The sequence below is a fragment of the Leptopilina boulardi genome, unplaced genomic scaffold (assembly GCF_019393585.1).
Source record: "Leptopilina boulardi isolate dan_hultmark-lab unplaced genomic scaffold, ZJU_Lbou_2.1 LbouV2_330, whole genome shotgun sequence".
Lineage (NCBI taxonomy): Eukaryota > Metazoa > Arthropoda > Insecta > Hymenoptera > Figitidae > Leptopilina > Leptopilina boulardi.
In genome coordinates, this window is record NW_026137897.1 from 1,986,143 (window position 1) to 2,011,649 (window position 25,507).

The following is a 25,507-nucleotide window of genomic DNA, read 5'->3' on the forward strand; positions in this document are numbered from 1 at the left end:
TTTTTCTATTATATTTGATACTTTTTTTTCTATTTAATTTTAGAGCGTAAGATAAAATAAAAATAATTAGAATTTTCAATTTAAAGAATATTTCTAGATATAATTATTTTTTTAAAACAAATTTTCATGAGTTAATGAATACATTTTTTTTAGTGTGTAAAATCAAAAAAAAAGAATTCGAATTTTTTTTCAAATTATTTTTAGTTTGAAATCGAGTTCAAGAGGATTTCCAGTTCAACAGTTGAGTAAGCAAAAATTTTTCGCCTCAGAAAATTTTTGATAATATCAAGCAAAGATTGTTCGATTTTTTTTTCTCTTTTTTTTTCTAAAATCCATATTTTAATTATTTATATTAATTAAAATTTTTTAATATTTTTCATATATTAACCTATTTTTAAATATTTAATTTTTTTTTAAATTTTACCATTATATGAATATTTGAAATTATTAATAATAATATTGATTAATAATATACACAGACACGTATTAATAATTATGCGTATGAATAAATTAATTTTTATTGATATATTTTTTTGTTTTTTTTGTAGGTAATTTTATTTATTTTTTTTTTGTTTTAAGAATGTATTTCTGTTTTGTTTTTTCTATTTCAGATGCACTCATAAGTGGTTGTGATTCTCCGACAGGATTTGCATTTGACATAGCAACAGCTTACGTATTTGCATTGACATCTTTCAACAGTATCTCGAGATTTTTTCATGTGGCCTCTACCACAGCAAAGGTATTCACATCCATCGTATCCGGCACTACTTCCATTACATTGTCTGTAAAAAAAAAAAATTTACTCTTGATTCGAATGCTAATTTTACATTTTTTACTACTTTAATTCATATATAAATTTAAAATGTAAATTCAAACAATTTTTTATTTTGAAATTCAATTAGAAATGGAAATTTAAAACAGTTTTTTTTGGAAAATTTAATGATATTCAAAATTAAATTTTAGAAATTGATTTTATTTTTTTGTCATATTTGCAAACAATTAAAATTCATTGAATAGTGAAAAAAAGGGGAATTTTTTTTCTGGTCCATTGTTTTGAAAAATGAGACAATGGAAAGGAATCGCGGTTGGAAATGAAAAATCTCTGTTAATGATAGCCTTCTTGATAGATAAGTAACGCCCTTTTTTCGAAAGACTCATTCATCGTATATATGTGAATGAAATCACTCTAATATTTAATCCTCCTCCTTCTACATTCTCTTCTTTTTCTTTTCCTCTCTAAAATATTCCTTACCACCCAAGTTTGAATCTTCTTAATTTATGCATAATTTTAATTTCAAAATTCTCCAACTATATTTCGTATATTTTTTTTTTCGAATTTTCATTCATTTTCATTTGCATTGAATTTCGACATAATCGAGAATTTTTTTTTTTTCTAAAATAATAACAATTTTATACATTTTAATACAATTTCTATTATTAAAAAATAGTTCTAATTTTGTTTCTTTTTTTTTCTAGTGAAGGAAAATGAATGAACACCCGGAAAGTAGATTTGAATTTTTTCATTTCGTGAGAATTATAATAATATGACTTTCCGTTATGGTCACCATTCAATGTAATAAGAGGGATAATAACGAAAACCTGAAATGTAAACCATTAACAGAAACATATATATTTACTTTATGAGACAAATTCAAAAAGGGAAAGAAGAAATCTCGTTTTATTCTCTTCAATTTTCTTATTCCGCTTATGACACATGTTCCAAGTAAGATAATATATTTGATTTTATTTTATAATAATGAATTGCACTTGCATCAATAGTAAATCATGTCTAAATTTTGTTTTTTTTTCGTCTCAAGTTTCAATTTATTCTTCTCTGTTCTCATTATCCGCATAATTTTATAGATCTAATTTGAATATGAAACAATTTCTTTTTTTATAAATACTCTCTATACAAATAATAATAATAATTCTTATTCAAAAATTTGCAAAAAATAATTTTTTATCCAATTTGTTTTGAAAAAAAAAATTATTGCAAATAATTGCCGAGTGACTTTTCGATTTATTTAATTTCTTTTATTTCCAAGAGAAATATTATTTTTTTTTTAAATTATTATTATTCATCCCGGAGGACAAATAACGAAATATAACGTGAGTTCTCTATTAATGAAGATTATAAGTCCACTAACCGGACGAACGCGTTTATTACCATTTCTATATGTTCTGCAAGATGCTTACAAATGACTGCACACAAATATTTATCACCTGCTTCTTTTGCAATTTCTTTTTTTTTTTTTAATTCAATTTTAAATTGCTTCCCTCTTTCTCTTTTTCTCAATCTCTTAAAAGATTTCATTAGCCTTTATTTAATTGGACATTTCTAATTATCGAGTTTTAAAATCGTGAAAACATTATCAATTTTATTGATTATTAATCTCTATGATCCAAAAATTTAACTATTTTTTTTAAATATTAATAATATTTTAATAGTTCAATTATTTTAAATATTTCAAATTAAACTTCTTGGAAATTTAATTAATTCCAAAAAAAAATTGCAATTAATAATTCTAATTCAAAAACTTAATTTGTTTCAAAAATTGTAATTCAAATTCTTTCAAAATTCAATTAGTTCCAACATTTTCATTATAAATTCAATTATCTTCAAAAAGATTTCCATTAAAATTCTTGAAAAATACAATAATTTTGAAAACTCTAAAATTCTTTGAAAATTACATTATTTTAAAAACTAAATATTAATGATTCAATTATTTAAAAAATTCTTATTCACACAATTCTTTGAAAACTCAATTCCTTTAAAAACTTTCAATTTAAATTCTTTAAAAATTCAATTTAAAAAAAAAATTTCAATCAGTCTTTAAAAATTCAATTATTTTCAAAAATTTCCATTAAAATCCTTGAAAAATCAATAATTTTCAAAAATCTTTTTAAAAAAACAAAAATTTCATCTGTAATTCTTAGAAGGTTAAAAATTTTTAATTAAAGGTCTTTGATTATTTAATTATTTTTAAAAATTGATGAATAAAAATTAAAAAAATTCAATTATTATTTTCAAAAATTTCAAGTTCAACTCAACAAAAAATTAATTATTTTTTCCAAAGTTCCAATTAAAAGTTTTTTTTTGATGATTCAATTATTTAAAATAATTTCAATTAAATCTCTTGAAAATGTTAATTATTTTAAAAAAATTCAATTATAATTCTTGAAAAATTTAATTATTTTCAAATATTTCAATTAATGTGGGCCGCATGATTATTTTATAAAAATCATTAATTAGAATTTTTATTTTTAAGAATTTTATTAGAAATAATTTTTTTTGACGAATTTTCATTTTTCGAATATAAAAGCATGTCTTTTTATAAAAATTTTTACTTAAAAAAAAATATTTTTAGCTACGGAATTTTTGTTTGACAGAATTTTTATTTTATAATCATTTAATTTACATGACTTTTTTATTTAAAAGAATTTTAATTTAAACGAATTTTAATTTAGCAAAAATTCTCATTCAATTGAATTTTATGTTATTTGAATTTTTAAATAACAAAATTTCCAATTCATTAGAATTTTAATTTGTCCAAATTTTTAATAGAATTTTACTTTATCTTAAGTACTAAATTTTTTTTTTTTATTGAAACTTCTTTAATTTTGTGAATAATTTTTGATACTTTCTTTTTTAGCTACACTTCGAAGCCTGTTATTGGAATTGAAAAAAAAAAAAAATTAAAAACAAAAGAAAATCTCGATCTCACCTGCCTGATGTGCCAAGACTTCCTCTCTTTCTATCAGGTAAACAATAATCTGAACTTTTTGTGGTGAATAACAAATTATCATGATGATAAAGAGGCGGTAATCTACCACCTGATCTTGGTCGAACTTCCGCGGCAGTCGCATATCTACGAAGTAATCGCGCTCCTGCAACTGATGGTCCCGTTGATCCCAATCCTCGCCAACATGTACGAATACTACATGAACCCGAAACACCATGACATTTGCATTCTAAAATTAAACTCTGATCCACAGCCTATTGAAAAAACAAAAAATAAATAGAAAAGAAAAATTGATAAAATTAGACAATTTTTTTTACAACTAATTGAGAATTAAATTTTTTTTTATAACTAATTGAGAATTAAATTTATTTGTAACTAATTGAGAATTAGATTTTTTTTTCTAACTAATTAAGAATTAAATTTTTTTTCTAACTAATTGAGAATTAAATTTTTTTTTATAACTAATTGAGAATTAAATTTTTCTTTTTCTTACTCGTCGGCCGGCACGATTATTGTGTATATTAATTGCTTGTAAAAATTTAGAATTCGATTGTCCTTGAAGAAATCTTTTTGCCATTCGGGATGCTGATCGAACATCATCTCCGCATCCACCCCATTTAAAGGAATTTCTCGCTGAAATTGCGAATGAAAATGAAGCCGGCGAATATGATGATGATATTAAAGCTGATGATGATGATGATGGTTCTCTTCTTGGTGGCGTTGCACAGGAACATACAGTTAAACTTCCAAGGGCGCAACCCCTTGCCAAACGCCAAACAGCAGCTGCCGCTGACATTGCATAGACAAAGGCCTGTTCTCTCGTTCCTAATATAAATTCAAAAATCTATTTTTTTTTTCATCATTTATTAATCAATTATTAATTTAAATTTTTTTGATAATTTTATGTGACTTTTTTTTTTAATTGTAAACAATTGTTGAATTTCATAATTAATTGATAAATAATTTAAGATAATTGAATTTATGACAAATTCGATTAAAATTATAAAAAATAATTTTCATTTCTTTTTTGTTTATGAAAAAATTCTAATTTACCTGTTATTAATTCAGGTGAATAATCGGGTGCCGCATCAATGCTACTGCAATTCCATCGACGATTACGAAATGCCTGCTGACAAGTTGCCGATGTATCTTTTGCCGCCTGTACAAAACTTGGCATCACATCCAATGTTGTTCTACAAAGTTTCGCCTGTTTTCGCTCCAAAAGGCCCAAATTTTTAGCCTCAATACAAGCTTCTTTTGTCCATGCATTTTCATCCCAGGAACGACCCAGAGCTCTTTTTCAAAAATGGTGAAAAAAAAAAATTTTTTGATTCAAATATTTAACAAAGGAAAAAATTATAAATAATGTTAATTGTTTTTTTTATACTATTTTTTTAGGGAGCTCTAAAGTGAAAGGAACGAAATGTGAAAAATAAAAATTATCAAAGAAGAAGAAAAAAAAAGAAGCTACTTTATTTTACTGATAGGTCCATCGACACATTCCATTAAATCGATAAATATAAGAAAAGGATTCGTTCTTGCCTCAAAACTTCTAGGAAAGTATGATTTTTTTTTTATATTTTAGCGCAAAAAATTATTTTCGATAATAGACGCAAAATCTTCTCATTTTTTGGAATCGTAAAAAACTAATTACCTTAATTCTGAAAATTTTAAATAAAAATTCTAGATTCGAATTATTATAATGACAGTCATCAAAAATTGCAGTTTTCTAAAAAAAAAAGAAGTTTTAATTTTAAACTTTTATTTACAAAAATTAAATTTGAATTCTCGAATTTTTACTTATAGAATTTTTAATCTACCAAAAATCCATTTGATTGACAAAATAAAATTTATAATTAATTTTTAGTTTTTTCAAAAAAAAGGTACCCTTTTTTAAAAAATATTTTCTAATTTTTATTTTTCTAAAAAATTTTCTTTCTAATAAAGTTCAATTTCTAAAATTTTGTTTTCTAAAAAATTTTCTTTCTAATAAAGTTCAATTTCTAAAATTTTGTTTTCTAATAAATTTGAATTTCTGCTAAGGAATTTTTCTATGGAAATTCAATTTGAAATCGTTTTTTTTTTTTTTGTTATTCGCAAAGAATTTTAAAGAAGTCTTAATTATTTTTGTATCTAGGTCAAAATTATCTAGTAAAAATCGAAAATTCAAAATTTTAATAAATATAAAAAAGAAAATAGTTGGGGAGAAAAAAAGGAAAAGAAAGATCCTATTAAATGTACCATTTGAAAAAAATGTGTTTTAGAAATTTAAATTTATTAGAAAAATATATTTTAGAAATCAAAAATTATTAGAAAAATGTGATATCATTAGAAAAGACATTTTTTTGTTTTTTTTTGAAAAAAAGGATTAGAAAATATTTTTTAAAAAAAAGTGACAACCGAAAAAATATTTATGAAATATTTGTTATTTAAAAAAATAGAAAACATAAATAAATGATTAATTAAAATTTTTTGAATAAATAAATAAAATGAAAATAAAAAATATTGATGAAATATTTATGAAAATTATTAATGAAAATGGAAAGGATTTAATGACATGAGTTTTGGATGACAATAAACCTGAACCTGAAGTGTTTTTTGATAGGGTAATTTCGAATTGATATCCCTGATGGGGTTGGCGATATGGCAATATTCACTCTTTCTCTCTCACACACACAGGAGTTTGTCTAGACGTATCCCTGGCGAATATATAAAGCAACAACCATTTTGGACTTTCAGGTGTTGGTAATTACCTTCCAAACGCCTTCCCCATTTCCTCATAATACACATACACAAACACAACATAATATTATACCAACAGCAAAAACCCAACGCAATATTTAAAGTGCCTATTTCAATGCCCTATAATTTTCAAAATTTACCCTTGATTTACGGACCGAGTTCTCTCCAACACTTTATTTTTTATTTTTATTTTTTCTTCTCTCGATTCAACCTTTCAACCTTCTATATCTCTTTCACTCAGTTTTGTGTGTGAACAAAAAAAAAAAAAAAATTAATGAGAAAAACCTGATTAACCAGACAAAAAAATATTCTTCTTTTTCAAATTTGTTTTCAAATTTTTCATTTTTTTTATTAGATAGATAGATTTTATTTCTCCACTAGCAAAATTAAACGCGCGCAAGCGCGCCAAATTGGATATTTACTTGTTTGTTATAAATAAATTAAAGATTAATATTATCAATAATAATTTAATTTATTAGAATATTATAACATATTAAATGATAATAATGAAAATTATGTTTACAGGCCTCGGATTATACGACTTTTTCCGGCTTTTTTCAAAAATACGACTTTTATCGACTTATTTTAATAAAATGCGACATTTTTTTTTACATTTGAAAAAAAATGTAAATAAAATACATTTTTTTTAGTATAAAATGTAGATCTTCTTCAGATCTTCTTCAATTCAATTATTTAACAAATTTTGAACTAAAATGATTCTTCACTAAATTAATTATTTTTAATAATTTTAATGGAATACATCACAAATTCAATTGAATTGCGAATTTCGAATAGGGCTCAACTCTGAAAATCGTAAGAGTCATTTTCACTATCAATTGTTAAGAAAAACGACTTTTACGGTTTTTAGAGTTGAGCCCTTTTCGAAATTCACAAATTCAATTACATCAAAATTATTTTTCAATTAAAAATTTTATGAAATTTAACAATTGTTTATAATTTAAAGAAAAAATATCACAATAAAATTGAATTATTTTTTAAAAATTTCAATTCAAAATAAACCAAAATTCAATTATTACCCGAAATTTTAATTCAAAATCAATTCAAAATCCAATAATTATCAAAAATTTTCAATTTAAAATTTAATTATTTACCAAGTTTTCAATTTAAAATGAAATAAAATTCAATTATTTTCAAAAATTTCTATTCAAAACTAATTATCCAAATTTTCAATCAAAAATGAACTTAAATTAAATTATTATCCAAAATTTCAATTAAAATTCAATTATTTCCCAAAATTTTCAATTCAATATGAAATGAAATTCAAATAATTTTCCAAATTTAAAATCAAATAAAATTTCATTATTCTCAAAAATTTGAATTCAAAATTAATTGAATTTTCAATAATTTCAATTTAAAAGCATCTAAAATTTAATTATTTCTAAAATTTTCCATCAAAAATTTTTTTTTTTTGAAATTTAATAATTTCAATTATAACTCTAAGGAAATTCAATTATTTTTAACTATTTTAATAATATTCTTTGAAAATTCATCTATCTGAAAGCAGGCCTCGGATTATACGACTTTTTCGACTATTTCCGACTTTTTTTGACTTATTTTAATAAAATGCGACTATTTCGACTTTTTTTTACATTTTTAAAAAAGTTTTTTAAATAAAATATATTTTTTTTAGTAATAATAAATTTATTTTCATTGTACACCTTTTTAGGTCTTTACTTTTTTTTAGTATAAAATGCAGTTCTTCTTCAGATCTTATTTACTTCAATTATTTAACAAATTTTGAACTAAAATGATACTTCACTAAATTAATTATTTTTAATAATTTTAATGAAATTCATCACAAATTCAATTATTTCAAATTATTTTTCAATTAAAATTTTTATAAAATTTAACAATTATTTATATTTAAAAAAAATATCAAATAAAATTACCAAAAATTTTTAATTCAAAATCATAAATCAATTCAAAATCAAATAAAATTGAATTACTTTCAAAAATATCAATTAAAAATCAGCTAAAATTCAATTATTAACCAAAATTTAAATTCAAAATTAATTATTATCCAAATTTTCAAAAAAAATCAACTAATATTAAATTATTATCCAACATTTCAATTGAAATTTAATTATTTTCCAAAATTTGAATTTAAAATATTTTAAAATTCAATTATTTTCCAAATTTTCAATTTAAAATCAAATAAAATTCAATTATTACCCAAAATTTTAATTCAAAATCAAAGAAAATTCAATTATTTTCAAAATTTTCAATTAAAAATCAACTAAAATTCAATTATGCTCAAAAATTTCAACTCAAAATTATTTATTATTAAAATTTTCAATCAAAAATCAACTAAAATTGAAGTATTATCAAAAATTTCAATTATAATTCAATTATTTTTAAAAATTTGAATTTAAAAGCTTTTAAAATTTAATTATTTCTAAAATTTTTTGAAATTTAACTATTTCAATTATAACTCTAAGGAAATTCAATTATTTTTAACTATTTTAATAATAGTCTTTGAAAATTCAACTATCTGAAACCATTTTTCAATTAAAAATGATTTTCAAATTATTGTATTTTGTCCGCATTTTCTAATAAATTTTTAGTGAAATTATCTAAAATTTTAATTACAAAACACTTAAAGTTTCAATTAATTTCAAAAATCTCAATTTTAAATCTTTGAAAATTTAATTAAATTTGAAAAATGTTTTCCAAAAATTGTTTGATAAATTATTTTTAGTTCTGTAAAATTTAATAATTGTTTGAAAATTAACAATATTTTTTGAAATTTAATTATTTCTCAAAATTTCAAAATTAACTTTTCGAAAAGGATTATTATTAAAAAAAAAAATTTATTTAAAAATCTGTAAAATACCTATTTTTGTTAAAATAAAAAACAAATCCACTTTTTTTTGGAATATAAATCGACTAAAACGACTTTTTTGCGTCTTTAAGTTGATTCGAGGCCTGTGTTTTTATAATTAATATTTAATAAGTATTCGTTGGCCTCTGGTACCTTGAAAATTAATTTTGAAAAATAAATTTTTTTCAAATTACTATCTTGTACGAAATTTCCTGGCGCATCTTTTTTCTCATCATAAATTTTTTGTATTTGTATACAATTTTTGAATCAATATACAACTTTAAAAAAAATTTCGTTGTTAAACGTTGTGTACTTCAGCTTCGTGAATTTGAATTCTCGAATTTGGAATTTTAAAGAAACTTATTTCGAAATTTGGAAACACAATTTTACAACTTTGGCAAAAATGAGAAAAAGAATTGTCAAAATTTGACACGTCATAAGATTGCTATTCAAAAAAACACGTAAAATCAGAAAAGGCCAACTTCAAGTTAGGACAAAAGGACAGACGAAGCTTTTTATTATTATATAATTGTGTACTTTTTACAAAGCTTTACAATTTTTTCTTTCCCACTAGTTTTTTTTAATTTTTTTTATTAATAATTATTCTATTAAATTCTTTTCGAATTTGTAATTTTATTAATTTTTGTTTTCAAGAACGAAATAAAAATATAATAATAATTGAAAATTTGATATAAAATAAAATATTGAAACATTTGTAAAGAAAATTCGATTTTATGAAAATAGTGATTAAAATGAAACCCAAAAATAAATTTTCAAATAAGGAAATACGATTAATCAGTTTAAAAATACTATTCTAATAATTATTTCATTATATTTAAATTAGAATTTAATAAATATATCAGAATCGAAATTAAAAAAACACGAACAAATTTTTTTTTTTTGTAATGTGCGTTATTAATTAGAATTATTAGAATTTATAATTAGTTACAATTATTATGAGTGAATTATGAATTCTTGTGAATGAGGTTTTTTTCTTTTTTTAAAAAAAGGCTTGAATTACGATCTTTCAGGAAACCTCAAAACCACAATCTTCCTCATTACCTTAAGTGAGGGCCTTCAACGCCTACACGTTTCTTATCTTATTCTCATTTATATACAAAAGCTAAAATGCATATGTATATTACCATCTCTTTCATAACTGATAATTTTTGTCTCCATTAAAAAAAAAACGCTTTTTTTTCATTTCATAAAATGGAAAAATTAGAAAAAGAAATTTAATTTAAAAAACAATGATAAAAAATTAAATTTTTTTCGACAAATTATAAGTAATTAATTAATTAATTTAAAAATTTTTGTTTGTAATTGACGAAGTGAAAAGTTTGTAAAAACCCTGTTTGGTATAAAAAGAAATAAATTGTATTGTAATTAATTAATTGCCTTTATTTTTAAATATAATAATAAAGTGGTAAAAAAAATAGGAGACAAAATCAAAAAAAAGAATGAAAAAAAAGGATAGAGGTATATTATAGATTGGCATTTTTCTTCTCTTAGTTTTTACGAGCTATTATCATATCATTATTGGATTCGTAAATATCGCGTTTTACGATTTCCAAAAGGTATTTTACATTATATATATAGTGAATAAAATGACTGCCATGAATGAAATGAATTTTTGGAGAACTTGGGTCTTCATTCGTGATTTTATGATGCTACACTTTTCGTTTTAAAAATGCTCCTCTCTTTTTGAACTTTTATTTATTTATTTATTTTTTTTTAAAGTCGTTTATATAAGTAGGTTTTTTAAAAACACATAACGTAATAATACATTTCAGATATACCCGCACGATTTGTGAAAATAAATTCTTTTTTTTTTCTTATTAAAAAGAAAAAATAAATTCCAAAAAGAAAACGAAAATTTACCAACTAAAGTAAATTATTAAAGTAAATTTACTAAAGTAAACTTTTACAAATTGCAATTTGTATAAAACATTGTGAAAATTGTATTAAATAATAATAATAATAATAATAATAATCCACTTGGTAAATAATTTTCTCCGATCTGAAAAAATAATTTTCAATTAGAAAATATTTAAATTATTAATTAATTATTGTAAATAATAATAATAGTATAATAATATAATAATAAATATAATAATAATAATTATTATTATATTATTATTATTTACAATAGTTAAATAATTAGAAAATTTTCTAATTGAAAATTATTTTTGCAAATCGGAGATAATTATTTACAGAGTGAATTATTATTATTATTATTTTGATTATTATTTAATACAATTTTCAATTTTTTTTTTACAAATTGTTATGCGAATGAATGATTATTTTAGTCGATAAATTATTTTTATTATTATTATTATTATTATTATTATTATTATTATTATTATTATTATTATTATTATTATTATTATTATTATTATTATTATTATTATTATTATTATTATTATTAGCGTACTATTATTATTATTTAAAATAATTAGGTAATAATTAAAAAAATATTCTAATTGAAAATTATTTTTGCAGACCAAAGAAAATTATTTGCCGAGTGGAGTGAATTAATTACAACCGCGGGCGCAACATTGAATGAAATCGTCATTTTGGCCTCACACGAAGATAAGAGAAGTATATTATATACATAGAATTATGATCGAAGAAAGTATCTTTAATTTTCAAATTTTTTTCTTTTTTCTTTTATGTTGTATTTAATTTGGCGTTCCCCCTCCTGCAAAATTCTTGTGTGTGTGTGTTGAAGAAACTATTTGTCTCTCATTAACGAGCCTACATTAATCATTTCTCTCTTCTTTCAATGTATTTGCGCTTATATATATATATATATATATATATATATATATATATATATATATATATATATATATATATATATAATACATTGAGAAAACTCGTTATCTATATAATAACAAAGAATCAAAAACCCGTTATAGTGATGGGATGATTCATTTTATATTTAAATCCCCCTAAGTAGGAAAAGAAGTTTTTTTTTTTTTTTTTTTTAAATTCACAATATAATAATTAAGATGTTTCTCTCTCTGTTTATGTAGATTTATATATTTCACATCAATCTTTATGTAGCTACTCATTTTTTTCGGAATCATTTCAATATGGAAATTAAAATAATTTTTTTTAATAAAGTATTAAAATTTTAAAAAATTTAATTTTTTATTATAATTATTTATTTAAAATATATAGGCAAAATTTAATGTACTAATTAAGAGATTCATTAATTAGAAAAAAATTAGTTGGCTCCCCAACTAATATTACACGGAAAAAAAATTTATTTAATTCAAATACTCGATTATTTTGACTATTATCAAATAAATATTTATTTTTATCAAATTATTATTATTATTTGAGATATTTGTTTCAAATACAGAAATTATTTTAATTCGATCATAGTATTTTCATTATTTTTATAGAAATTTCCTTTTTTTTTAATAATAATTGTTAATTTTTTTTTTAATTGCAAAAAATAAAAGGTTTTGTGTTTGATTGTAGATGATAAAAAAAAAGTGGTTAAGTTGGAAAAATAGAAGAAAAAGAGGAAAAAACAACTTACAACCACTTGATGCACGCGCCATTATTAACGAGGAAAAAGAGTAAAAGAAGACATATTTTCCTAGTTGCACGAGTTGTCATCTTTAAATCACATTATTTCTTGTTTCTCGGCTCGAAAATTGGTAAGTATATTGAAAATCCATTTTTTTTAAATATTGTATTAGATCAGTAGTTTTTCATTATTGATAGTCATAGTTTTATGAAGGAGATTCCTCCACAGTCCTTTATTTTTTCGAAAAAACATTTCTCTTCTTCTTTTCGTTTTGAAAATTATTTTTTCTTCTTCGATTTATTTTTTTTATTCTTAAATATTCACTTCACTAAATTAATAGAAAGAATTAGGTATTAAATTTATTAATAAAAATTAAATTTTAATAATTAACTATTTATTTTTATTATTATTTATTATTATTATTTTTTATGTAAATTTTCTCTTTTTAAATATTTTACAATTTGATTTTTATATTAGATTGTAGATTTATTTCTATTATTATTATTTATATATTAATTATTCATTCTCTATTATCTTATTTATTTGTTTATTTAAAAATAATTGATAAATAATAATTAGAAATATAAGAATTTATTTTAAATTAAAATTCGTTTCGATAATTTCAAAAAAAAAAACGTTTACACCCCAAAAAAAAAAACCTCACTGATATTATTTTTGTCGAAAAGAAAAATTAGTCTATTTTTTCTGGGAATTTCAAATTAATTTAGAAAAAAAAATTTTAATAATAATTTTAATTTACGCGTATTGAAAATTAATTTTCAATTTTGCAAAATAGAAAAATAAATAGTACAATAATAGAATAATATAATATATAATAATAAAATAATAGAGTAATATAAAAAAATAATGTAAAATGATAAATAATAATTTATATAATTTTAATTGAAAAAAAAAAAAATTTGTATAGAAAATAAATTTTGCACTTTTATAGAATATTTAGAATAAAAATTTTTTATTATTATTTAACGAATGAATTATATTTTTTTTGGCAATGAATGCGGTGCGCCGCGTTAAAGAAGAGGATAATACAGGTGGTGTTCGAGTATATGCGAAACATTGAAAACTAGCAGGATGATATGTTATGGTGATGGTGAAGACTGAAGATTGTGTTACACAGAAGAGGTGGTGGTAATTCTAGTGGTGGGTAACCGGTGTATATAGGAATCAGAGGAGGCTGGAGTCGGCGCGTGGACAAGAGAAAATAAATTGAGAATTTTTTTTTTTTGGGGGAGAAAAAGAAGAAATTTCAACAAGAGAAAAAGAGAGAACGAAAGAATTCTAGTATTGTATATTTCATTAAAACAAAAAAAATAAAAAGAGGTGAAGAAATTTCTCTCTCTCAAAGTTCCATTGCAGAAGGAGGAGACGAAGGATATGGACCAGTTGTGCCCCTCTTTTCTATTTCGTGAATTTTTAATCGGTAAAAAAATTGGTTTATTATTTTTTCTTTTACATTCTATACTAAATTATTTACAAAATATTTTAATTTTCTTTTTTTTTCGTTATGTAAAATTCAAAATCGTCAATAATTTTTATAGCAAAAACTTATTTTAGCATTCAAAATTAAATAAACAATGAAGAGGGAATTATTTTCCAAGGCGATTAAAAATTTTGCGCTACTTTTTAATTTTTTTTTTCTGAGGCACATGAATTAATTATTTTTTAGATGAATTTTCGATTTAAAATTTGACAAATTTTCTTTTTATACGAATTTGTACAAAATTTTTAACTACCAAATTTTTCTTTGGCAGAATATTTATTTTACAGTCATTTTTTAACGTAACTTTCAATTTAAAAAAATTTTAATTTATACGAATTTTTAAGGCGCCGAATTTTAATTTGTCCGAAATTACAAATGACCGAAAAAAAAACAGTGGACAGAAAGGTTTAGGCGCAATTTTTTAAAATTTACCAATTAGAAATTATCAAGAAAATCGTGATTGGTCAATTTTTGAAAATTGCGCCAAAATCTTTCTGTCGATTGTTTGTTTGGTCATTAGTAATTTCGGACAAATAAAAGTTCGGCGCCTTAAAAAAATTGGGACAAAAAAAAAAAATTCATAAAATTTAAAATTCGGTAAATTGGAATTTCAGTAATTTAAAAATTCAAATCACATAAAATTCAATTGAATAAAAATTAAAATTAAAATTCGCTTAAATTCACCGAATCTTAATTTGTTCAAATTTTTAATTTTTTATGAATTTTTAATTAACCCAATTGTTAAAACGTCGAATTTTCATTTATACGAAATTACAAAAAAGCCAAATAAATAATCGACAGAGAGAATTCGGCGCTGTTTTCAAAATTTACCAATTATTTCTAAATTAAAAAAAAAAAGAAATTTCAAAATTGGTCAATTTGAAAAATTGCAATGAAATTTTTCTGATGATTTATATTCGATCATTTGTAGTTTCAAACAAATGAAAATTCGGCGTCATAAAAAATCCAACAATATTAAAAATTCGGCGTCTTAAAAATTCGGACAAATAAAATTTCGACATCGCAAAAATTCTATTAATTAAAAATCCGTATAAATAAAAATTCAGACAAAGTAAAATTCAGTGAATTGGAATTTCTGTCAAAAATTTCGAATCACATAAAATTCTATTGAATGAGAATTCTGTTAAATTAAAATTCTCTTAAATAAAAACTCTTTAAATAAAATCTTAAATAAAAAAAAATAATATCAAATAAAAATTCTGCCAAACAAAAATTCGGTAGCTAAAAATTTGTTTAAAGTAAAAATTCGTGTAAAAAGAAATTCTGTGAAATTCTAATTCGGAAATTGAAAATTTGTTGAAAAAATAATTAATTTTAATAGAATTTTTTAAAATCAAATTCTAAATCGGAAATTGAAAATTCGTGGAAAAAGTAATTAATTTTAATAAAAATTCTTTAAAATCAAATTCTATTAATGTTTTTTATGGAATAATCATGGGCCCTTTTTTTTCTTTTTTTTTTGGAGAAAAACAGACGTCTCTCACAGGCCATTTAGCAATCTTGGTCAAAATGGTTGTGAAATGAAATGTATATATATATATAGAGAGAGAGAGAGTGAGATTTCACACAAAGGTAAATTGTTACTCTTCACGTTTCATGACGAGCGATGCATCATGGGGTTGTGGAAGCGAATCAAGGGATAGAACAGGAGTTTGGGGGTAAGTCGCTTTTAATAGCCGAGCAACTCACAGCTGCTGCCGCGCTTTTGTCTCTATATCATACTCTGCTTGATTCGAAGCTTGATGGCACACACAAGTCCTGCGTGCCTGTGCAAAATTATGACAGGAAATCGAAGAAAATTTTATCCTTTTTTCCCATATATATAAAAAAAAAAATTCATTTTTCCAAATACAGAAAAAAAAACCATAAAAATCACAAATTTTTCTAGAGAGAGAAAACTATTTTTTCTAAATAAACTTCAAAAAAAATTAAATTAAATTAAATTCATTAATAAAAATTTTTTACAAAGAAAAATTTGAGAATTTACCTTTTTGAAAATGCGTCGATAAATAATTTTCGTGAAACGAGATAAATTTTTATTATCCAAGAAACAGAGTTTTTTCTTCAATTCTTATCTTCGTCAATTTTTGACGTTTTTCTCTAAAAATGGAGAAAATAAATCTGATATAATAAATGAAAAATTAATAATAGTAATAATTTTGAATTTTGTTTATTTAAAATTAATATAATTATAATTTATTTTTTATTTTTTAACTTCAAAATAAATTTTAAAAATGAAAGAAAAAATCTGGTAACAATATTTCTGACCTTGTTTCGTGAAATTAGAAAATTTCAACAGCTGGCACACGACGACGATTGTATAAACATAATGACTTCTGATTGGCCTGAAAATACTTAGGTAGCAAAAAAAAAATTTAATTATACGACGCATAAGATGCAATTATGTTTTATAGACCCTTTAGTTGAGAACCAAGTTTCCTTCAGAAAAGCGTTACAAATCTCGGCAAAAATTTTTTTTTTTTACTACAAACAAAGAGATTTTATTTCTAATTCTTAATTTATTTTTACACAATTTATTATTAGCAAATAGTATTTATTAATAATAAATTTATTTAAATAATATTATTAATAATATAAATAAATCGCAATATTTTAAAAAAGAGAAATTTAGAATTTGTCGATCAAGGGAAAATTTCTTTTTTTTTTTTTTTTTTTTTTTTTGTTATGAAAAATGAGTTTTAAATTACGAGATGTAATATTTATTTTGATAAGGGAAAAATGTATGAGAGACAGACATTAAAGTGATATCAAGATCTTTCGCACACAATTTCGTTATGATCGCGCATAATCTTTATACAATAGCGTTGCAGAGAGAGAGAGAGAGAGAGAGAGAGAGAGAGGAGTAAAAAAAGAAGAAAAAAAAATGCCGAACAAGAGAGTGACGGGCAAATTTTTTTTTTCTTCTTTTCCCCATTTTTTTCTCCCTGCACGAATTCCCCTGAGTTACAAAAAATAATTAATCGCGAAAGACAAGAAGCTTATATTCTTGGACGATTTTTTAACGAATAACGTAGAATCTTTTCAATAAGATTAAAATTAAATCACTTTTAACCAACTTTTTCATTCTCATATAATTGGCCCTCGTAAAATTTTTTTTATTTTAAAATTTTTCTATTATTAATTAATTAATTTTTTTTTTTAATAAAAATTTTTTTCATTCTCATATATAATTGGCCCTTGTAAATTTTTTTTAAAAATAATTATCATCGTAGTTTAAAATTTTTCTATTATTAATTAATTAATTTTTTTTTTATTAAAATAAGAAAGAAACGAAAGAAATTCTAACCAAACGAAATTTGATAATTTTAATCGCTTTTTTCTAAATTAAATTTAAAAAAAAATTACTTGACGTTTTTTGCAAATTCCTCCAATTTCCATGGCATCCAGGTGTAATTGAAATATTCTGATGGTAATCCTTCAGGATCAACAGGAGCATTTGTTTGATTCATTAGAATTTTTCTATAATCATTGAGTCTTTTTTCCATGTAGTTGACAATCTATGTGAGAAAAAAAGAGATTTTTCAAAATTATATACGATTGCAATAAAAAGAAATTAAATTAAAGTAAAAAATGTAATTAAATTAATTTGATTAAAAATCAAAAATACAATTTTTAAAAAATCATATTTATAAGTTTTCAACAAACAAAAAAAATTAATTTTTATAAACTAACCAATGGATTTGTTGTTGATATGTCGACAGTTTCACATGGATCATTATAAATATTAAATAAACATAAATTTGAACAATTTGGAAAATGAGAAAATTCCTCACATTGAATTCTACTTAAATTTCGTAAATTTCTCACTATTTTCGGCGTAATTTGTACATCTTGAATATTATTAATTGCTAAATTTGTCTCTGAATTGAGAACTCTTGTGATATTATATTCTGGATATGATTCATTATTTCCAGTATCACCATAATATTTACTATACTGATTAGAAGCGCCTGAAATTTTTTTTTAAAATTATGTACTTCTATTATTTACTTATTTTTATTAAAAATATTTATTTTTCCAACGAATTTTCAATTTTTGAATTAAAATTTGACAGATACAATATGAATTTTTATATAAGAAAATTTTTATCTACCGAATTTTTGTTTGGAAGAATTTTTATTTTACACGTTTAATTTTCTATACATGACTTTTTATTTAAAGGAATTTTAATTTAATCGAATTTTAATTTGATAGAATTTTTATTTTACAATCATTTTCTGCACATGAATTTTAATTAAAAGAATTTTAATTAAAAGAATTTTAATTTAAAGAATTTTAATTAAAAGAATTTTAATTTAAAGAATTTTAAATTAATCGAATTTTAATTTGGCAAAATTCTTATTCAATCAAATTTTATATGATTCGCAATTTTTAATTGACAGAAATTTCAATTCACCGAATTTTAATTTGTACAAATTTTTAAGACACCGAATTTTCATTTGTCCGAAATTACAAATATCCAAATAAAAAAGCGACAGAAAGATTTAGACGCAATTTTTTAAATATTGACCAATTAAAATTTATTTTAAAAAAATCGTGATTTCTGTCGATTTTTTGTTCGGCGTCTTAAAAATTTGTACAAATAAAAATTTCAAATTAAAATTCGGTGAATTGAAATTTGTCATTCGAATCACATAAAATTGTGTTTAAGTAAAAATTTGTATAAAAATAAATTCTGTCAAATTCTAATAAGAAAATTGAAAATTCGTCTAAAAAATAATTATTTCTGATAAAATTCTTTAAAAGGAAAATTCTAATTAATAATTTTAATGGTATGCGTGCCATTAATTAACATTTTTGAAAAAAAAATTGGATTTGAGTATTTTTTGGAGTATTTCAATTCAAAATTATTAAAGTGCGTTTAATTTTGCAATTCTTTGAAAATAATTGAAATCTCAATGTTGTTAAATTGACATTTTTGAAAATAATTAAAATTTTTCAATAATTATAGTTGGATATTTTTTAAGAATAATTAAATTTTAATTGAAACATTTTTGAAGTATAAGTTTAATAATATTTATTTGATAAAAATATTTAATTTTCTCTGCTTCTAATTTACCTTTGACAATTTTGAATTTTTGAAAAATTGCACTTTCAGTATTTTCCTTTTCATCAATATTGACAAGTAAAAATTTTCTCGAACTTTCATAATTTTTTTGAATATTTAACCATTGATCGACACCATCAATATTTCCCAAATCTCTAACATTGCCACCGGCTGCTGAATAAAATGTTGGAAGCCAATCGGTTACGTGCATTAAAATATTTGATACTCTCGATTGCATTTTTATCAATGGTGAATATATGCATGCTGGTACTCTAATTCCACCTTCGTAAACTGTGAACTTGAGCTAAAATCATAAATAATTTATTATTATTTTTTTTTAAATTTATTTATTATTTAAAAAGACAAAGCAAGTTTTTTTTCTAATTAAAAATTAAATTAATTTCAATTAATTAATATTTATTTTTATTTAAAAAGTTGTAAAAAGTAAAATTTTAATTTTTAATATTAAAATAATTTAATAATTTTCCATTACTCCTCTTAATGGATAATTTGATCCATAATTTTCTAAAAATCCTTCAGTTTGTGCTCCATTGTCGGAGACAAAAATAATTATTGAATTTTCCAACATTTTCGCTTTTTCTAAAGCTGCAACTGTACGACCCACTGAATCGTCTAAAGCTTCCATCATTCCTGAAACAAAAATTAATTAGTAAGAAAAAAAATATTTTGCAAATAATGAAAAAAAAAATTTTTTTTATATTTTACAAACAAACCAGCATATTTTCTTCTATTAAAATTTTGAATATAATCAAATGTCAAATTAAGTTGATTTAAATCACGAACTTCTAATGGATCCACAGCATTACTACAATGTGGTGCAAGATGTGAAATTTCCAAAAATAAAGGAATTTCAGAATTATGATTATTTATTATTTCCTCAGCTTTTTTTGACAATAAATCAGTGAAATATCCTTGTTTATTGGCGGCAATTTTCAATTTATTTGGCAAATCATCATGTAAATCGTATCCAACGTATTTTTTATCCTGATTTATATTTATTTAGAAATTTAATTAATTATTATTTATTTATATTTCTATTTTTATTTTTATAATTTTTATATTTATTATTCATATAAATACCTGAGTATAGGTATAATTATAATATTCTATCATTCCATTATAATAACCATAAAATGAATCAAATCCTCGATTTGCAGGCGTGTGCAATTTTGTATAATATCCCGTGTGCCATTTTCCAATGAGCCGCGTGACATATCCTAAATTTTTCAAATATTTCGGCAATAGAGTCACATTCAATGGAATTCCACGTGGTTCCGCCGCTTTTAGGGGATATCCTTGCATTCCTAATTAAATAAACAGATAAACAAAATTATTATATATATAATAATAAACATGCTTGGTCTGTCCTTCTGTCCTAAGTTGAAGTTGGCCTTTTCTGATTTCACGTGTATTTTTGAATAGTAATCTTATGACGTGTCAAATTTTGACAATTCTTTTTCTCATTTTTGCCAAAGTTGTAAAATTGTGTTTCCAAATTTCGGAATAAGTTTCTTTAAAATTACAAATTCGAAAATTCAATTCACGAAGCTGAAGTACACAACGTTTACCAACGAAATTTTTTTTAAAGTTGTATATTCATTCAAAAATTGTATACAAACGCAAAAAATTTATGATGAGAAAAAAGATGCGACAGGAAATTTCGTACAAGATAGTAATTTGAAAAAAATTAATTTTTAAAAATTAATTTTTAAGGTACCAGGGGCCAACGAATACCTATTAAATATTAATTATAAAAACACAGGCCTCGAATCGACACAAAAAGTCGTTTTAGTCGATTTATATTCCAAAAAAAGTGGATTTGTTTTTTATTTTAATAAAAATATTTTACAAATTTTTAAATAAAATTTTTTTTTAAAATAATAATCCTTTTCGAAGGGTTAAAGTTGAAATATTAAGAAATAATTAAATTTCAAAAGATATTGTTAATTTTCAAACAATTATTAAATTTTACAGAACTAAAAATAATTTATGAAACAATTTTTGGAAAACTTTTTTTAAATTTAATTAAATTTTCAAAGATTTAAAATTGAGATTTTTGAAATTAATTTGAAACTTTAAGTGTTTTGTAATTAAAATTTTAGATAATTTCACTAAAAATTTATTAGAAAATGCGGACAAAATACACTAATTTGAAAATCATTTTTAATTGAAAAATAGTTTCAGATAGTTAAATTTTCAAAGAATATTATGAAAATAGTTAAAAATAATTGAATTTCCTTAGAGTTATAATTGAAATTATTAAATTTCAAAAAATTTTAGAAATAATTAAATTTTAGAAGCTTTCAAATTCAAATTTTTGAAAATAATTGAATTATAATTGAAATTTTCGATAATAATTCAATTTTAATTGATTTTTGATTGAAAATTTTAATAATAAATAATTTTGAGTTGAAAATTTTGAGAATAATTGAATTCTAGTTGATTTTTAATTGAAAATTTTGAAAATAATTGATTTTTCTTTAATTTGGAATTGAAATTTTGGGAAATAATTGAATTTTAATTGAAATTTTGATTGAAAATTTTGATAATAATTAATTTTGAATTTAAATTTTGGTTAATAATTGAATTTTAGCTGATTTTTAATTGATATTTTTGAAAATAATTCAATTTTATTTGATTTTGAATTGATTTATGATTTTGAATTAAAAATTTTTGGTAATTTTATTTGATATTTTTTTTAAATTATAAATAATTGTTAAATTTTTAAAAATTTTAATTGAAAAATAATTTGAAATAATTGAATTTGTGATGAATTTCATTAAAATTAAAAAATAATTAATTTAGTAAAGAATTTTAGTTAAAAATTTGTTAAATAATTGAAATAAATAAGATCTGAAGAAGCTCTGCATTTTATACTAAAAAAAATATATTTTATTTAAAAAACTTTTTTAAAAATGTAAAAAAAAGTCGAAATAGTCGCATTTTATTAAAATAAGTCAAAAAAAGTCGTATTTTTAAAAAAAAGTAGGAAATAGTCGAAAAAGTCGTATAATCCGAGGTCTGGTTTCATATAGTTGAAATTTCAAAGAATATTATTAAAATAGTTAAAAATAATTGAATTTCCTAGAGTTATAATTGAAATTATAAAATTTCAAAAAAAAAATTTTCGATGGAAAATTTTAGAAATAATTAAATTTTAGATGCTTTTAAATTCAAATTATTGAAAATTCAATTAATTTTGAATTCAAATTTTTGAGAATAATGAAATTTAATTTGATTTTAAATTTGAAAAATAATTGAATTTCAGTTCATTTTGAATTGAAAATTTTGGGAAATAATTGAATTTTAATTGAAATTTTGGATAATAATTTAATTTTAGTTCATTTTAGTTCAAAATTTGTTAAATAATTGAATTGAAGAAGATCTGAAGAAGATCTACATTTTATACTAAAAAAAATGTATTTTATTTACATTTTTTTCAAATGTAAAAAAATGTCGCATTTTATTAAAATAAGTAGATAAAAGTCGTATTTTTGAAAAAAGTCGGAAAAAGTCGTATAATTCGAGACCTGTAAACATATAATTTTCATTATTATCATTTAATATGTAATAATATTCTAATAAATTAAATTATTATTGATAATATTAATCTTTAATTTCTTTATAACAAACAATTAAATACTCAATTTGGCGCGCGTTTAATTTTGCTAGTTTATTAATAATATCTTTATTTAAATAAAAAAAAAATTTTAATTTTGAATCAATATTTTTTTAATTTATTTAATTAATAAAATTAATTATAAATTGAAATTAATAAAATTTTAATTAACAAAATTAATTCTCCTTTTTCTATTTCGTTCTGGAAAAATTATTAAAAATTTTTTTTTTTTTTTAAATAAATTTTGAAAATAAATACCTGTTTTTATAGGATAACGACCAGAGAGAAAAGCTGTTCTCGATGGTGTACAAGTTGGAAGTGTATAATATCTATTTAAAATTACTCCATTATATGCAAGTGCATCAATATTTGGCGTTGGTATTTGATTAGCTCCATGAAAACTCAAATCATTCCAACCCTAAAAGAAAATAGTATTTTTTAATTTCTAATTTTTTAATAATATTTTTTTTTACAAATATTTTTTTCCCCCAACTTAAAAATCAAAATAACAGTGAATAAAAATTATATTAAAAATTGAACTATATATAAAATTAAAATAAAAGAAATTATTTCATTGATAGATAAATTAATATTAATAATTAATTTTTAAGACAAAAAAATCGATTTGGATTTTTTTTCTATTTACTTTTTTTAAATTATTTTTAAAGAACACAGATTTTTTTTAAAAATTTTTACATATCAAACGCTTATAAGATCAAGGTATCGTTCAGAATTGAGATCAAGGATTTTTCTTCTTTAGTATTTATTAGAAAATTAACAAAAAGAAAAACAAATTAATTTAAACAAAGCGATTATAAATTTTAGAAAAATTAAGAAACAAATAATTACAAAATCTAATTATTAATTTTGTTTATTTGACAATATTGTTAATTTTATAGAAAATAAATTTTAAAAATATCCGAAAAATAAGAGAAAAACGATTTTTTAATAAAATCAAAAAAAAATATAATAAATATAAATTTTTCTAATTAAATTTGTAAAATAATATATCGCAGAATAATTTAATTTAGATTAGATTAGATTTTTTTTCCATTGTGTACTTATAATAAAGTTTTACAATTTTTTTTTTCCCCGTAAACTTAAAAAAAAAATGAATAAAAATGGTAATATAAAATAATAAAATTAAAATACAAAATTAAAAATAATTTAATTAAATAATTAAAAATAATTAAAATAAAGAATTTTTCCTCTCACAAATCCCATGATTACGAAATTGTCAATGACATAATAACAATAAAACTATCCGCATAAATCAGTAAGAAAGAAAATTCTCATTTTATTAAATAAAATCCCGGCAATTAAAATAAAAATATTTACAAATAATGTAAATCAAGTTTTTAGATAGGAAAATAATTCTTCTTTATACGGAAGAGACTTTCTCAAATCGTAAAATTGCAAATTTTCTTTTTTTTTCAAGTTTCATATGAAAATCCGGTTTCTAAAAATAATGAACATTATTATTTGCCTAGAGAGAAAACTTTCTTAGACTTTACCGCATGTTGTATAACACAAATGTTTTATTATAAAAAAAAAAAAAAAAAAAAATATGATAAATCTTACAAGATCATCAGCCATTATAAAAATAATATGTGGCTTTTTTGGTTTCTCTTCATTATTCCAAATGAATGCTAATGTAATTCCAGTTATACAGAAAATTGTTATTATAACAAGTGATATTCCATATTTAAAATATTCCATTTTGTCACAATCATTCAAATATCCATTAATATATTTTTTAAAAAAAATAAATAACTTCCAACGAATTGCGCAACGTTTCGCGTTTTTTTTGACCTTGCACTTTTTTTTTTAATTTTCCTTCTAACTTTATTAACTTTTTTAAAAACAATTTAATTTCACTTCAATTCGAATTAATTAAAATTACTAAATTTAATGCGTAAATTAAATTTGGATTTTTTTTATTAAATATTTAGTATTTATTTATTATTTATTAATATTTTACTATTTATTTATTATTTATATATTATTTATTAATATTTTATTATTTGTTTATTATTTATTAGTTTTTTAAAAAATTTAAAAAGAAAAATTTAGTTTTTCACACAATTTTCACTTTTTTTTTAATCACGAATTTTCCGTAATAAATTTAATTTTTGAAAACTTTGGAGCTAAACATTCGGTTTGACATTTCTTTCACGAATGAATATAATAACGTTACAACGCTTGCCTTTAAATGCAAAACGTAATTCCTATAAGTTTATTCAAGATTATTTGGCATATATAAAAGAGATAATAAATTTCATTGAGATTTTCCAACTGAAAGACGCGAACTTAAAATAACATATATTCACCTTTAAAATTTTTTTTCATCTTTTCACTTTCAGGAAATATATACGATTCTCAACTTATCGATAATTAAAATTTATT

The 25,507-nt window shown here is 21.2% G+C and overlaps 1 protein-coding gene and 2 long non-coding RNA genes across 3 annotated transcripts; 2 read left to right on the top strand and 1 right to left on the bottom strand.

Annotated features, from left to right (window-relative positions):
- Positions 1-25,053, bottom strand: LOC127285088 (arylsulfatase B-like). Its single transcript, XM_051310898.1, has 12 exons — positions 24,683-25,053; positions 23,360-23,519; positions 20,563-20,786; positions 20,196-20,466; positions 19,955-20,112; positions 19,474-19,765; positions 18,087-18,364; positions 17,760-17,911; positions 4,797-5,038; positions 4,237-4,568; positions 3,726-3,997; positions 1-782 (listed from the first exon to the last, which is right to left on the bottom strand). Exons 1-12 carry the CDS (start codon positions 24,818-24,820, stop codon positions 608-610), a joined length of 2,694 nt encoding a protein of 897 aa, XP_051166855.1. The 5' UTR covers positions 24,821-25,053; the 3' UTR covers positions 1-607.
- On the top strand, positions 609-3,763 carry LOC127285090 (uncharacterized). The gene is made up of 3 exons (XR_007843561.1): positions 609-739; positions 1,477-1,723; positions 3,654-3,763. It is a non-coding gene; the product is annotated as an uncharacterized LOC127285090 (long non-coding RNA).
- Positions 4,914-16,277, top strand: LOC127285089 (uncharacterized). Its single transcript, XR_007843560.1, has 6 exons — positions 4,914-5,052; positions 5,142-5,303; positions 11,830-11,928; positions 12,820-13,001; positions 13,909-14,312; positions 15,867-16,277. It is a non-coding gene; the product is annotated as an uncharacterized LOC127285089 (long non-coding RNA).
- Positions 25,054-25,507: the final 454 nt, after the last annotated feature.